Source organism: Phocoena phocoena, chromosome X, assembly GCF_963924675.1.
Source record: "Phocoena phocoena chromosome X, mPhoPho1.1, whole genome shotgun sequence".
Lineage (NCBI taxonomy): Eukaryota > Metazoa > Chordata > Mammalia > Artiodactyla > Phocoenidae > Phocoena > Phocoena phocoena.
This window is the reverse complement of record NC_089240.1, coordinates 18,446,431-18,460,902: the sequence shown is the minus strand read 5'-3', so window position 1 is coordinate 18,460,902 and position 14,472 is coordinate 18,446,431. Positions and strand designations below refer to the sequence as shown.

The 14,472-nt window shown below is 46.0% G+C and overlaps 1 protein-coding gene across 1 annotated transcript in view; it reads right to left on the bottom strand.

The window, feature by feature from the left end:
• PHEX (phosphate regulating endopeptidase X-linked) overlaps positions 1 to 14,472 on the bottom strand; it is a 208,793-nt gene that overhangs the window by 105,158 nt on the left and 89,163 nt on the right. Inside the window, exon 12 of the mRNA XM_065900503.1 lies at positions 4,173 to 4,274. Coding sequence (XP_065756575.1) covers positions 4,173 to 4,274 — 102 coding nt within the window. The remainder of the gene's footprint in view (positions 1 to 4,172; positions 4,275 to 14,472) is intronic.

The window sequence follows — 14,472 nt, the reverse complement described above, 5'->3', positions numbered from 1 at the left end:
GCCCAACTGAAAAGCACCCACTCCCTTATGCAACCCAGATCTTCAAATAACTGACTAGGGTCCCCAGAGCATTCCCCTGGTATCCATCCATTCATAACATGCACACACTACTCACCACTCCACCCCACCCTCCACGCCAATGGCCCTCAGTCCACAAGAGGTCAGGCTAGGATCAAGAGCCCCCAGTTTGCTGGGCTCTCAACTGCCCAGTGCAAGACTTGCTCTGTTGCAGATATCATAAGCTAGCCCAGCAAATAAATGAAGCGTTCAAACAACAACAACAGTATGTTGGTGCACCAAGTTTCATCTACCACCTGGAGAGCTTCTCATCACAGCCCGCATGCTCCTGCCTTCAACAGCTTGCGCCTTACATGACTTAAGACAGCTCTGACAGGTTCTCAAAGGGGAAAAAATCAAACTTACCCTGTCTTCCTCCAACACCACGCCCCCACCCCCAACACTGCCACCCAAGTTCTTTCCTCACTATGAAACACTGAACAGTCTTTCCGTGTCTATTGACAAAAATATCTATGGCCATATTTATCCACCTCGGGAGTATTAAAGCTCTACAAAATATCTGTGCTAAACCTCTGCACATTCTCCATTAAACAAGGCTAAGCATTCCCAGAATGTTGACCTCTTTTCTTCTTTAATAGACTTTTTTAGAGCAGTTTTAGGGTCAAAGCAAAATTGAGCAGAAAGTACAGAGTTCCTATATAATCCCGGCCCCCACGCATGCACAACCTCCCCCATTATCAACATCTCCCACCAGAGTGGGACATTTGTTACAATCTATGAACCTGCATTGACACACCATTATCACCCAGAGTCCATAGTTTACATTATGGTTCACTCTCGGTGCTGCACATTCTATAGGTTTGGACAAATGTATAATGATATGTATCCACCATTATGGTATCATACAGAGTATTTTCCCTGCTCTGAAAACGCTCTCCCTCTTTGTTCCTTGACCATAATGCAAAAAATTCTGTGCTCAGCATGACTTAGTATGACTCTAGGCAGAGGACCCGAAGCCTGCCTAAGGATAAGCACCACCAAGGAGACTGGTTAAAATCACAGATGTTCAGACTGCACCCTCAATCCACTAAATCAGACCTTGCTAGGGAGGAGCCCAGAAAGCTAGACACAGTCCAGGCACCCCAGGTGATTGCTATCATCAGTAAGTTTCAAACATGCCTCTCTAAAGAAGAAATGCTCCTAAGTTCAGTCTCCCAGCTGAAGAGCAGCATCCATTAAGAATGTAGCAGGCCACAGCAATCAGAGAAGGAAAACAAATAAAAGGAATCCAAATCGGAAAAGAAGAAGTAAAACTGTCACTGTTTGCAGATGACATGATACTATACATAGAGAATCCTAAAGATGCCACCAGAAAACTACTAGGGCTAATCAAGGAATCTGGAAAAGTAGGAGGACACAAAATTAATGCACATAAATCTCCTGCATTCCGACACACTAATGATGAAAAATCTGAAAGAGAAATTATGGAAACACTCTCATTTACCACTGCAACAAACAGAATAAAATACCTAGGAATAAACCTTCCTAGGGAGACAAAAGACCTGTATGCAGAAAACTATAAGACACTGATGAAAGAAATTAAAGAGGATACAAACAGATGGAGAGCTATACCATGTTCTTGGATTGGAAGAATCAACATTGTGCAAACGACTACACTACCCAAAGCAATCTACAGATTCAATGCAATCTCTATCAAAGTACCAATGGCATTTTTCACAGAACTAGAACAAAAAATTTCACAATTTGTATTGAAACACAAAAGACCCCGAATAGCCAAAGCAATCTCGAGAAAGAAAAAGGGAGCTGGAGGAATCAGGCTCCCTGACTTCAGACTACACTACAAAGCTACAGTAATCAAGACAGTAAGGTACTGGCACAATAACAGAAATATACATCAATTGAACAGGATAGAAAGCCCCGAAATAAAGCCACACACATATGGTCACCTTATCTTTGATAAAGGAGGCAAGAATATACAATGGAGAAAAGACAGCCTCTTCAATAAGCGGTTCTGGGAAAACTGGACAGCTACATGTAAAAGAATGAAATTAGAACTCTCCCTAATGCCATACACAAAAATAAACTCAAAATGCGTTAAAGACCTAAATGTAAGGCCAGACGCTATCAAACTCTTAGAGGAAAACATAGGCAGAACAGTCTATGACATTCATCACAGGAAGATGCTTTTTGACCCACCTCCTAGAGAAATGGAAATAAAAACAAAAATAAACAAACGGGACCAATGAAACTTAAAAGGTTTTGCACAGCAAAGGAAAACATAAACAAGATGAAGAGACAACCCTCAGAATGGGAGAAAATATTTGCAAACAAAGCAACTGACAAAGGATTAATCTCCAAAATATACAGGCAGCTCATGCAGCTCAATATCAAAAAAACCAAAACAACCCAATCCAAAAATGGGCAGAAGATCTAAACAGACATTTCTCCAAAGAAGATATACAGATTGCCAACAAACACATGAAAGGATGCTCAACATCACTAATCGTTAGAGATGTGCAAATCAAAACTACAATGAGGTATCACCTCACACCAGTCAGAATGGCCATCATCAAAAAATCTACAAACAATAAATGCTGGAGAGGGTGTGGAGAAAAGGGAACCCTCTCTTGCACCGTTGGTGGGAATATAAATTGATACAGCCGCTATGGAGAACAGAATGGAGGTTCCTTAAAAAACTAAAAATAGAACTACCATACGACCCAGCAATCTCACTACTGGGCATATACCCTGAGAAAACAATAATTCAAAAAGACTCATGTACCACAATGTTCATTGCAGCTCTATTTACAATAGCCAGGACATGCAAGCAACCTAAGTGTCCATCGACAGACGAATGGAGAAAGAAGAAGTGGCACATATATACAATGGAATATTACTCAGCCATAGAAAGAAATGAAATTGAGTTATTTGTAGTCAGGTGGATGGATCTAGAGACTGTCATACAGAGTGAAGTAAGTCAGAAAGAGAAAAACAAATACCATATACTAACACATATATATGGAATCTAAAAAAAAAAAACGTTCTGAAGAACCTAGGGGCAGGACAGGAATAAAGACGCAGACGTAGAGAATGGACTTGACACAGGGAGGGGGAAGGGTAAGCTGGGACGAAGCGAGAGAGTGGCATGGATATATATACACTACCAAATGTAAAACAGAGAGCCAGTGGGAAGCAGCCACATAGCACAGGGAGATCAGCTCGGTGCTTTGTGACCACCTAGAGGGGTGGGATAGGGAGGGTGGGAGGGAGATGCAAGAGGGAGGAGATATGGGGATATATGTTCATGTATAGCTGATTCACTTTGTTATACAGCCGAAACTAACACACCACTGTAAAGCAATTATACGCCAATAAAGATGCTAAAAGAAAAAGAATGTAGCAGGCGTTTCCCACCCATGCAAGCTCCAGCTCCATGAGAATACCTAGAACTCAAGATGGGTCCCATTCTTTACTTCTAAACAGCAAGGCTGCTAATACTTTTCTCACTTATCCCCTTATATTGTTGCCAGAAAGGTTTACAAGGCCTAGCAAGTGTCCGCTTCTATTAGGAAATGTTTTTGTATTCCTACGCAATGGTCTACTATTGGTCTACAGTTTATAAACATGCTATTTGGATCATTTGCACAAAATGATGAGTTAGGAAGTAGGTCTGCTTGGTTACAGTAGAGGATTTGCCTGAGGACATTAGCACACATCATGCACGGAGCAGGACACACAGCTAATATCGGTTTTTCTTCTTTGTGCCTTGAGGGCTCTTCTGCCAGCTGCTCCCCCTGGCTCCCCACTGCTCTGCATTCTGCCATAGCCACTGATGGTTTAATGGCAAAATTCGCTGGGCAGCAAGCCATGTGGCTCTTACAGACGGCAATTAGGAGAGAAGGAAAGGCTGAATTACAAGGTGTTTGAAAACGCAGTTTGAAAAAGTCAGATCTTATTTTCTCTTACCTCCTGGTAATAAAATCTCTGTATTCATCCCAAAACAGACAGCTAACTCTGGGGTCATTTGGAGTCAACAGCTCAGTCAATATAAAAATCCACTACACAGTCAATGGGGAGCATGAAAATCCATTAAAACCAGAAGTCATATTTTTTTCATCATAAGGAATCCTTACCTTTTCTTTGGCTTTCCTTTTCGTCCCTGCATCCATCCACTCATTTTCTTTCTCCAGCATGTCAATAAAGGCCCATCGAACACCCTCAATCAATTCCTCCATCTATAAGGAAATACCCAAAGAAGCAGGTCAAAACCAAGAAGCTTCAGACAAGCTTTTCTAGGCCACGATAAATAGCCCAATGCTAAACACAGTGTCAAAGAGGCTCCTTTAAGCTTGACTCCATGCTCTGGCAGCATTTCTTTGCCCAGGAAAATGCCTTTTCCCCCCATTACTAGAAGAAAACTAACCACTTCCTTCCTTGAGAACAATGTGATGGCCCACTTGTAAAAGGATTACATGAGGAAAGGAATTCGCCATAGGTTATGACTAATAACTTACCTGTAGCTACCGTATTAGCGCACCCATATCAAGGTTGCAACTAATTTCAATAGGTTAATAAGGGCTTGAGAGAAAAAAGCAAAGGCATGTGCTGTGTACTTCAGAAAGGTATTGCAGAAGAAAGTGAGTGAACAGTTGAAAGAGATACTGTTAACAGAGAAACAGGCAGGGAGAGCCAGCACCCTAGACACTTCTCAATATGAATCACTTATGTCAAGACCCCAGTTCTCTCCAAATTAATGCCAGTGGTTAAACCAAATGCGTGGCTGTTCTCTGTCATCTTCCTACTCTCCTCTCTCCTCTCTGACAGCTCAGAAAAGTCGTATGCTATTTCAAGTCTTAAATGGTTAGGTCTCAAGGGGACTGCTACAGAAACACGGTCTTCTGAAAGCCCTGTTTCAAAGTGTTCCAAGAGTGAGACCACACCTACAGTGATGATGTGTTTGCCCTGGCTTTTCTTCCAGCATCTGTGGGTCAGCAGAGAGGACTGGGGGAGAGAGATGCTAACACTTAACTTCAGCAGCCCACACGGAGCAGTCCGGGGAGGTCCTGCTTGTCTATGGGTGAAAACCAATCGAAATTCCATTCTCCTACACAGACGCTTCATTTTTCCTTATAGGACACTCAAGAAAGCATATAATACTAGGTTTGGCACCAGAATGAAAATTTTCATTTGAAATTATGGAGGTGTAAATCCATTTTTAGCATTAATTCTAGAAAGAAAGAAATTTAGATGTTTCCTTGGTTCTATAATGAATTGTCAGCACAAAGCTCAAAATAGTTTTTTTTCTGTTTAATAAGTTTTCAGCTTTGTTTTCAGTTCAATAACAGTTGTAAGGGAATAAGAGCTGGAAATCAGTGGGCTGGGTTCCATTGTATGTAAATAAGAACAAACAGCAGATGGAGGCGGGGGTACTTCACAGCTATTTCTTCCCAACTTAGTGAAAACATTAAGAGAAAAGAAACCTCAACTTGAGATTGGGGCGTGATAAAGACAGGAAATGACAGAAGAGCAAAGGTCCTTTAAAATCATTAGTTCCCTGGTTCTAAACCTTGTCTGTACATGGGGTCTCTGGCTGGGGGGTGGAGGGAGGAGCTTTAAACAATGCTGATGTCATTGTTGCAGAGTGAGGCCTGAGCACTGGGAGGTTGCAAAGCCCCTCCAGGTGATTCCAATGTGCAGCCAGGATGAAGACTCACTGGTGTAGGGAAGCCACTTATTTTACAGATAAGGAAATCAGGAGTCAAGAGAGTCCATGAGCAGGACTTTCCTGGCGATCCAGTGGCTAAGACTCTGCACTCCCAATGCAGGGGGCCTGGGTTCGACCCCTGGTCAGGGAACTAGATCCCACATGCCGCATCTAAGACTTCGCATGCAGCAACTAAGAGTTTGCATGCCGCAACTAAAGATTCCTCATGCTGCAACTAAAAGATCCCAAATGCCGCAACTAAAGATCCTGCATACCGCAACGAAGATCCCACACGCCACAACGAAGATCCCACATGCCACGACTAAGACCTGGCGCAGCCAAATAAATAAATAAATATTTTTGAAAAGACAGAGAGAGAGAAAGAGAGAGTCCATGATCTCTTCCAGCTCTTACAGCTGGGAAGGGTCAGAGCCAGGACCTGACCTCAGAGGTAAATGACAGTTGTGAGGTCAGAACGTCCAGGAGCAACAGAGGTGTCCCTCAGAAATCAGAGGAAAATGCCAGGAAAGTAGAAGAAAACAGAGAGAGATGCAGCAGTGACCATTTCAAACAGAAAACCCACAGAAGGAGGGTGCTAAAACAACAAGGAAATCTTCAGGGCCTAGATCATTTGCCTCTGCAGTCACCAGCACCCCTAAGTCTTTATGACATCACTGTAGGGGAGCAAAATTTGCCACCCTAAAATATGTCTCTGGCATATCAATTGTTTTAAGCTGGTCATTTTCTGAGGAACAGCAGACATAGAAAGGGATCTGAAAACGAAATAGCAGTTGCCCTTTTGTAAGAAATATCTCCATTTGTAAGGGAAATTTCCATTTGAAGGGTGTCTCCCTCTCTGTACCTGGAAGAGGAGGATGACTAAATCTCCAGAAACTCCTATCAATCAATGGAGAAGTCATCGACTTAAATCTTCATCACAATCACCGTCCTTTACCGCACTTTTCCTAGTATTGCCCCATAACTGACATCCTCTTTTGTCTTTAGCTGAAGATGGTATATAACGTGAGGGCTTTGGCCATTTTGGCAAGCTGCTTAGTTTTCCCTGGTCTCTCCCATGCACATACGTTACTTAACTTTGTTTGCTTTTCTGCTGTCACTCTCTGTCACATCAATTTAACTCTTCTATCAGCCAGAAGAATTTAGAAGGGGAGAGGAATACTTCTTCCTCTCCAACACCATCATGCAGCAACACGCACCAGCCAGCCTGTCACCTTCACATAAAAGGAGAAACAGTAACTTCCCAAACTAGGGAGGGGCAACAGGGATGGAAAGAAATGGGTGCATTAATTTGCCAGAGATTCAGCGACTGAATCAATGGAACCAGGTGATTAATTTTGTGGGGAGGTGAGGAAAGGGTGGGAACAGTCAGATTAATTCCCAGGCTTCAGGCACAGGCAACCAGATGGACACTGCCCCATTTTCTTTTTTTTTGCATTTTTAAAAATTGAGTTATAATTGACATATATTAGTTTCAGGTATACAACATAATGATTTGATATTTGTATATATTATGAAATGATCACAATAATAAGTCTAGTTAACACCCATCACCATGTTACCAAACACAAGTTCATATGCCCAACGCACAGTGAGGCCAAACAATCTGAAACATCGGAGTCTAGAGCGGAGAAAGGTTTATTGCAGGGCCAAGCAAGGAGAACAAGTGGTTCATGCTCAAACACCCTGAACTCCCCAGCAGTTTTCAGGCAGAAGTATTTATAGGCAAAATTTGGGGTGATGGCTGCAGGGTGTGTAACTTTCTTCTGATTGGTTGGTGGTGAGGTAACAGGGCGGTGCTCCAGGAATCCTATGCTCAGCCTGGAGTTACCATCCTCCCCCTGGGTGGGGGCCTTAGTTCTTGCAGAAGAACTCAGAGATATACGGCTATGTGTATCCCTTGAGGAGGAACCAGGACACTGCTGCACGGTGGTCTCCTTACTCCTCCTCCTTTGTTTCTGCATTCCCTCCCTTCCCGGCTTAGCAACTGTTTGAAGCTGCCCTTGGGAACTCAGGGAAGGTCAAGCAGGCTGAAGCCTTTTTCCTGCGAATAAGAAACGCGGGACACGGAAAAGATTTGTACCAGGGAGGGCCCCGCAGAGTCTTGCTCCGTTTCAACCAAACATAGAGTATTTTTTTTCCCTTGAGATGAGAACTTTTAAGATCTACTCTCTTAGCAACTATCAAATATACAGTACAGTATTACAAATTATAGTCACCATTTTCTAAGACATAGAATGTTGGAAGAGAAAGACAGGTGCAGATGTGGGGCCTTTAGGGACTTTCCACCCCCTCACTTGTTCCCGTAAACCAATTCTTCTCCCTATCGTGCGCCACTCCTTCTCCCTATCGAAACCAATTCTTCTCCCTATCGTGCGCCACTCCTTCTCCCTATCGAAACCAATTCTTGGAGTTTTTCAGTTGACGGGGACTTGCCAGACAGCGGGTAATTTTCCAGTTGCCCGTAACAGGTATACGCCCTAACCGCCACAATGAACAGACAACTATAACGGCCAGAAGGTGGGACAAAAGTTCCTAAGCCAATGAATTCAAAAGTCACCACATTTACCCAATCATTGTGAGAATATACCCGCCCTATGAGTAAATAAACCTATAAAAAGTATGTGATTCCGCTTTTAGGGGTTCCCCATCGGCCTCCTGCGTGAGGTCCAGGGAACCCCGGTGCATCGGCTCCTAATAAACCTCTTGCGTGTTGCAACGGCTCTCGACTCTTGGCGGTTCTTGGGCGAGTTGGAATCCCTCGTAGACCGCTTGGGTTTAACATTTGGGGGCTCGTCCGGGATCCCCACTCGCCCCCGGGTCACAAGAACATCGGGAGTCGGAGGTATCAGGTAGGCTCGAGCCCAATTGTCTGTTTGTTTGTCGTTTGTTTGTTGCTAGCCGCCATTAGGAAAAAGCCGTGCGAACCGGCTTGCTGTGGAATCTGTATTGGACTCCTGGCTAGGCAGACGTGCCGAAAGCTGGTGTCCACGGGCCCCGGGGGACGCCCTGGTGGTCCATCTGGAAGGAGAAACAAATTTTGTCTCCCCTTCATCTGGTTCTGGCAGGTTATATAAGCTGCCATCTGAATTTGAGTTGGTTTCGGGTTTAAGTTCGCGGCGGCTGGTTCTGGCAGGTTATATAAGCTGCCATCTGAATTTGAGTTGGTTTCGGGTTTAAGTTCGCGGCGACAATATCAATGTGTGTCTTTTGAAATTTTATTGTTTTTCTGTACTATTATCTTTCTTTTGACGGACGACAATGGGACAAACTATGACGACTCCTCTTTCTCTTACCCTAAGCCACTGGACCGAAGTTAGGGCTAGGGCCCACAACCTTTCGGTAGAAGTAAGGAAAGGAAAATGGCAAACGCTGTGTACCTCTGAGTGGCCTACATTTCAGACAGGGTGGCCACCCGAAGGATCTTTTTTGTTAGATAAGGTTGGGCTAGTCAAGTCTAGGGTCTTTAACACAGGACCCCACGGACACCCAGACCAGATACCATATATCTTGGTCTGGGAAGATCTAGTTCTCTCCCCGCCTCCGTGGGTCCGGCCCTTTGTTTCCTCAACAGGCACATCTGCATGCGCTCCAGCACAATCGGAGATATTGGCCCTGAAGAAAACCCCAGACACGGAAAAGTCATCTGCTGCCCCGGACCCGCCAAAGGCGATATATCCTGACCTGCAGTCTGATTTGCTTCTTCTAGATTCCCCACCTCCTTATCCTCCGGCCCTAAATCCCATGTCGCCCCTAGGACCCCCAACTTCACAACCCTCCGCACCAGTAGGGCCACCTGTTATGGCGAAAAGGGGGGGTCCCTCGGCGGGCACCAGAAGCCGGAGGGCTGTTTCCCCGGATTCTACTGCTTTACCCCTTAGAGAATATGGCCCCCCCGATAACCACGGGAATAGGCCCCTTCAATACTGGCCCTTTTCCTCTGCAGATCTTTATAATTGGAAGATGCATAACCCTACTTTCTCTGAAAACCCACAGGCTCTTACTGCTCTAATAGAGTCTCTTGTCTTCTCCCACCAACCCACCTGGGATGATTGTCAACAGCTCCTCCAGACTCTCCTCACAACTGAGGAGAGGCAACGGGTTCTCCTGGAGGCTAAAAAGAATGTGTTAGGCGCCAATGGACAACCTACCCAGTTGCCTAATGAGATTGATGCCGGTTTTCCACTCGTCAGGCCGAATTGGGACTTTAATACCCTGGAAGGTAAGGAGCACCTGAAAATGTATCGCCAGGCTCTGGTGGCGGGTCTCCATGGAGCGGCCAGGCGCCCCACGAATTTGACTAAGGTAAGAGAGGTAACTCAGGGGCCCCAGGAATCGCCAACCGTGTTCCTAGAACGCTTAATGGAGGCTTTTAGATGATTCACTCCTTATGATCCAACCTCTGAGGAACATAAGGCCACCATAGCAATGGCCTTTATTGACCAGGCGGCCCCTGATATTAGAAAGAAGTTACAAAGGCTGGATGGCCTACAAGGTTTCTCCCTTCAGGACTTAGTAAAAGAGGCAGATAAGGTATATAATAAGAGGGAGACAGAGGAAAAAAGGGAAGAAAGAAAGCAGAAGGAACAAAAGGCTCGTGAGGTAAGACGAGATAAGAGGCAAGAAAGACATTTAAGTAAGATACTGGCCACTGTAGTCAGAGGAGGAAACAGTAGAGACAGAAATAGACAGGAAGGGCGAACAACGGATAGAAGGCGGCCATTAAACAAGGACCAATGTGCCTACTGTAAAGAAAAAGGTCATTGGGCAAGAGAATGCCCTAAAAAAAGGAACGGGGGAAGGCCAACCAGAGATAAAATCTTAACATTGGAAGAGGAAGATTAGGGAAGTCAGGGCTCGGACCCTCTCCCCGAGCCCAGGGTAACTCTTAAAGTGGAGGGGGAACCCGTCCAGTTCTTGGTGGACACCGGAGCCCAGCACTCAGTCCTCCTTCATTCAAAGGGCCCCCTTTCAACTAAAAGGTCATGGGTCCAGGGGGCCACTGGAAATAAGCAGTACTCATGGACCACCCGAAGGACAGTAGATCTTGGGGTGGGACGAGTAACCCACTCATTCTTGGTCATACCTGAGTGCCCATACCCTCTGCTAGGTAGAGACTTACTCTCTAAGGTGGGGGCCCAAATCCACTTTCAACCAGAAGGGCCCACCATAACTGACAACCAAGGGAGATTACTCCAAATCTTGACCATGAAACTGGAAGATGAACACAGGATATATGAAACACCCTCGCCTCCACAAGCTGACATGCAGGATTGGATGACTAGGTTTCCACAGGCTTGGGCAGAAACTGCCGGTATGGGAATGACAAAATATCGGCCCCCTGTGGTGGTAGAACTTAAAACAACCGCCACCCCGGTGACGGTCGGCCAATACCCCATGAGTAAAGAAGCCCGAGATGGCATCCGTCCTCAAATACAAAGGTTGCTGGAATTAGGGATCCTGGTAAGGTGCCAATCTGCATGGAATACCCCTCTTTTGCCAGTTAAAAAGCCAGGAGCTAATAATTACCGACCGGTACAAGACCTACGAGAGGTAAATAAGCGGGTGATGGACCTCCACCCCACGGTACCCAACCCCTACAATCTCTTAAGTACTCTTCCACCTCAGCACACTTGGTACACTGTTTTGGATCTTAAAGATGCTTTTTTCTGCCTGAGACTTTCTTCTCTCAGTCAGCCTTACTTTGCCTTCGAGTGGAAGGATCCAGCCTCTGGGATGTCAGGCCAGCTGACATGGACTCGCCTGCCACAAGGATTCAAGAACTCCCCCACCATTTTTGATGAGACTCTCCACCAGGATTTGGCATCTTATAGAGAATCCAATCCCCAGGTAACTCTACTTCAATATGTCGATGATATTCTTTTAGCTGCTGAAACCCAAGAGGACTGCATCAAGGGAACTGAGAGGCTGTTAACAGAACTGGGAACATTGGGATATCGGGCTTCAGCAAAGAAAGCACAAATATGTCAACGACAGGTTAGTTACCTGGGGTACTTGTTAAAAGGAGGACAGAGATGGCTTTCGGAAAGCAGGAAAGACACTGTTGCCCGGATACCGGCCCCCAAGAGTCCCAAACAAGTTAGGGAATTTTTGGGGACGGCCGGATTTTGTAGGCTATGGATTCCGGGGTTTGCTGAATTAGCAGCCCCTTTATATCCCCTGACCAGAAATGGCATCCCTTTTGCTTGGGGTGATAAAGAACAACGGGCTTTTGACCGAATTAAACGAGCCCTACTATCAGCCCCGGCTCTGGGGCTACCAGATGTTACTAAGCCTTTTCATCTGTACGTGGCCGAGAATAAAGGCATCGCAAAGGGAGTACTAACTCAGAAACTGGGCCCCTGGAATCGCCCGGTTGCCTACCTATCAAAGAAATTGGATCCTGTGGCAGCAGGATGGCCCGCCTGTTTAAAAATAATCGCCGCGGTGGCCGCTTTGGTCAAAGATGCTGCCAAACTGACTTTGGGGCAGAACCTAACGATAACAGCCCCCCATGCATTAGAAAGTGTAATTCGCCAGCCACCCGACAGATGGCTAACAAATGCCAGGATGACTCATTACCAAGCCCTGCTGTTAAACTCAGATCGTATTAAGTTTACCTCAGCCACAGGACTCAACCCGGCCACCTTGCTACCCGACCCTGACCTGAAAAGCACTACCGTCATCCATGATTGTCAGGAAGTACTGGCTGCAGCACACCGTAGCAGACCAGACTTGATGGATCAGCCCCTCCCCAACGCCGACGTTACCTGGTTTACTGACGGAAGCAGTTTCCTAGAGGAAGGTAAGCGTCGGGCGGGAGCTGCCGTGGTAGACGAGAAAGAGGTCATCTGGGCAGCCGCATTACCGCAAGGGACATCGGCCCAACGGGCTGAACTAATCGCCATGACTAGAACATTGGAACTAGCAGAAAACAAAAAAGTAAACATCTATACGGACAGTAGGTACGCATTTGCTACCGCCCATGTCCATGGGGCCATTTACCAACAAAGAGGGTTGCTCACCTCGGCGGACAAAGAAATTAAAAACAAAGAAGAAATAGTGGCACTGCTAGCTGCCCTCATGCTCCCCACTAAAGTCAGCATCATTCATTGCCCCGGACACCAGAAGGACAATACCCCGGTGACAAGAGGCAACAACATGGCAGATAGGGTGGCACGAGAAGTGGCTCTATGGGAAATCATACTAGAACTATCAGGTGAGAGTCCTGGGAAACCAAATGATAGGGGAACAATTACCCCAGCCATAACCAAAGGAACATTATCTCCTCAACAAGCAAAATCCATGCTACAACAGATTCACAGATGGACACATTTGGGAACCAAAAAGATGGTGTCCCTACTACACAAGACAGGTTATGATACCCCTGGACTAACTAAATTAGCTGAGCAGATTGCACAAGAGTGCATTCCATGCCAACAGGTAAACTCCCATAAAGGAAAACTTGAGGTCGGAAAAAGGCTCAGAGGAGACCGCCCAGGAGCCTATTGGGAGGTCGACTTCACTGAAATACGCCCTGAAAGGTACGGTAACAGGTATCTTTTAGTTTTTATAGATACCTTCTCAGGATGGGTAGAAGCTTTCCCGACGAAGAAGGAGACAGCTAGTGTGGTGGCCAAAAAGATCTTAGAAGAAATTTTCCCCCGGTTCGGGGCACCAAAGGTAATAGGATCAGATAATGGTCCCGCCTTCGTCGCCCAGGTAAGTCAGGGTGTGGCCAAATACCTGGGGACTGATTGGAAATTACATTGTGCCTATAGACCCCAGAGTTCAGGACAGGTAGAGAGAATGAATAAAACTCTAAAAGAGACCCTAACTAAATTGTCCATAGAGACTGGCGGTACAGATTGGACGGTGCTCCTTCCCTTAACCCTGTTCCGGGCTAGAAATACCCCCTCCCGCTATTATCTTACTCCATTTGAAATACTATACGGGGCCCCACCTCCTCTTTTTATGCTAAGGGAGAAATTAAGTCCTGACTGCCAGAATAACACTGACTTATATGCTAGGCTGTTGGGACTCCAGTTGGTCCAAAAGGAGGTGTGGTCCCAGCTGGCAGAGGCTTACCGACCAGGAACACCAGCAGAGGCTCATCCCTTCCAAGTCGGAGATTCCGTGTACGTCCGTCGGCACCAAACCCAGACTCTAGAGCCTCGGTGGAAAGGACCATACATCGTCCTGCTCACCACCCCCACGGCTATAAAGGTAGACGGCATCGCTGCGTGGATCCACGCTTCACACGTGAAGGCCGCACCAGCATCTGCAACATCGGAATGGCGAGCCCAAAAGACCAGCAACCCGCTCAAGCTCAAGCTCCTGCGATCATCAGACTTATAACTTTAACTTTGTTACCCCTACTGACTGTGAGTAATTTTAGTCCTCACCTGCCCCAGCGTTTAACCTGGCAGGTAATTTCCCAGACTGGAGATGTAATATGGTCTGTTAGCCATACTGCCGCTCCTTGGACCTGGTGGCCAGACCTTTTCCCCGATGTCTGTAAATTAGCTATAGGGGCACCTGGGTTCAATGGAGACTTACTAAGTCATTATGACCAAAACACAGTTCCGAACCAACCTGATTTTTGGGACCCATGGGGGGAAGGATGTTCTGACCTAGGTCGGAGAAGTAGGCTCAGGGCTCTTCCCCTCTATGTATGCCCTGGATTCCATCGTCCTCGATCCCTAAGTTAT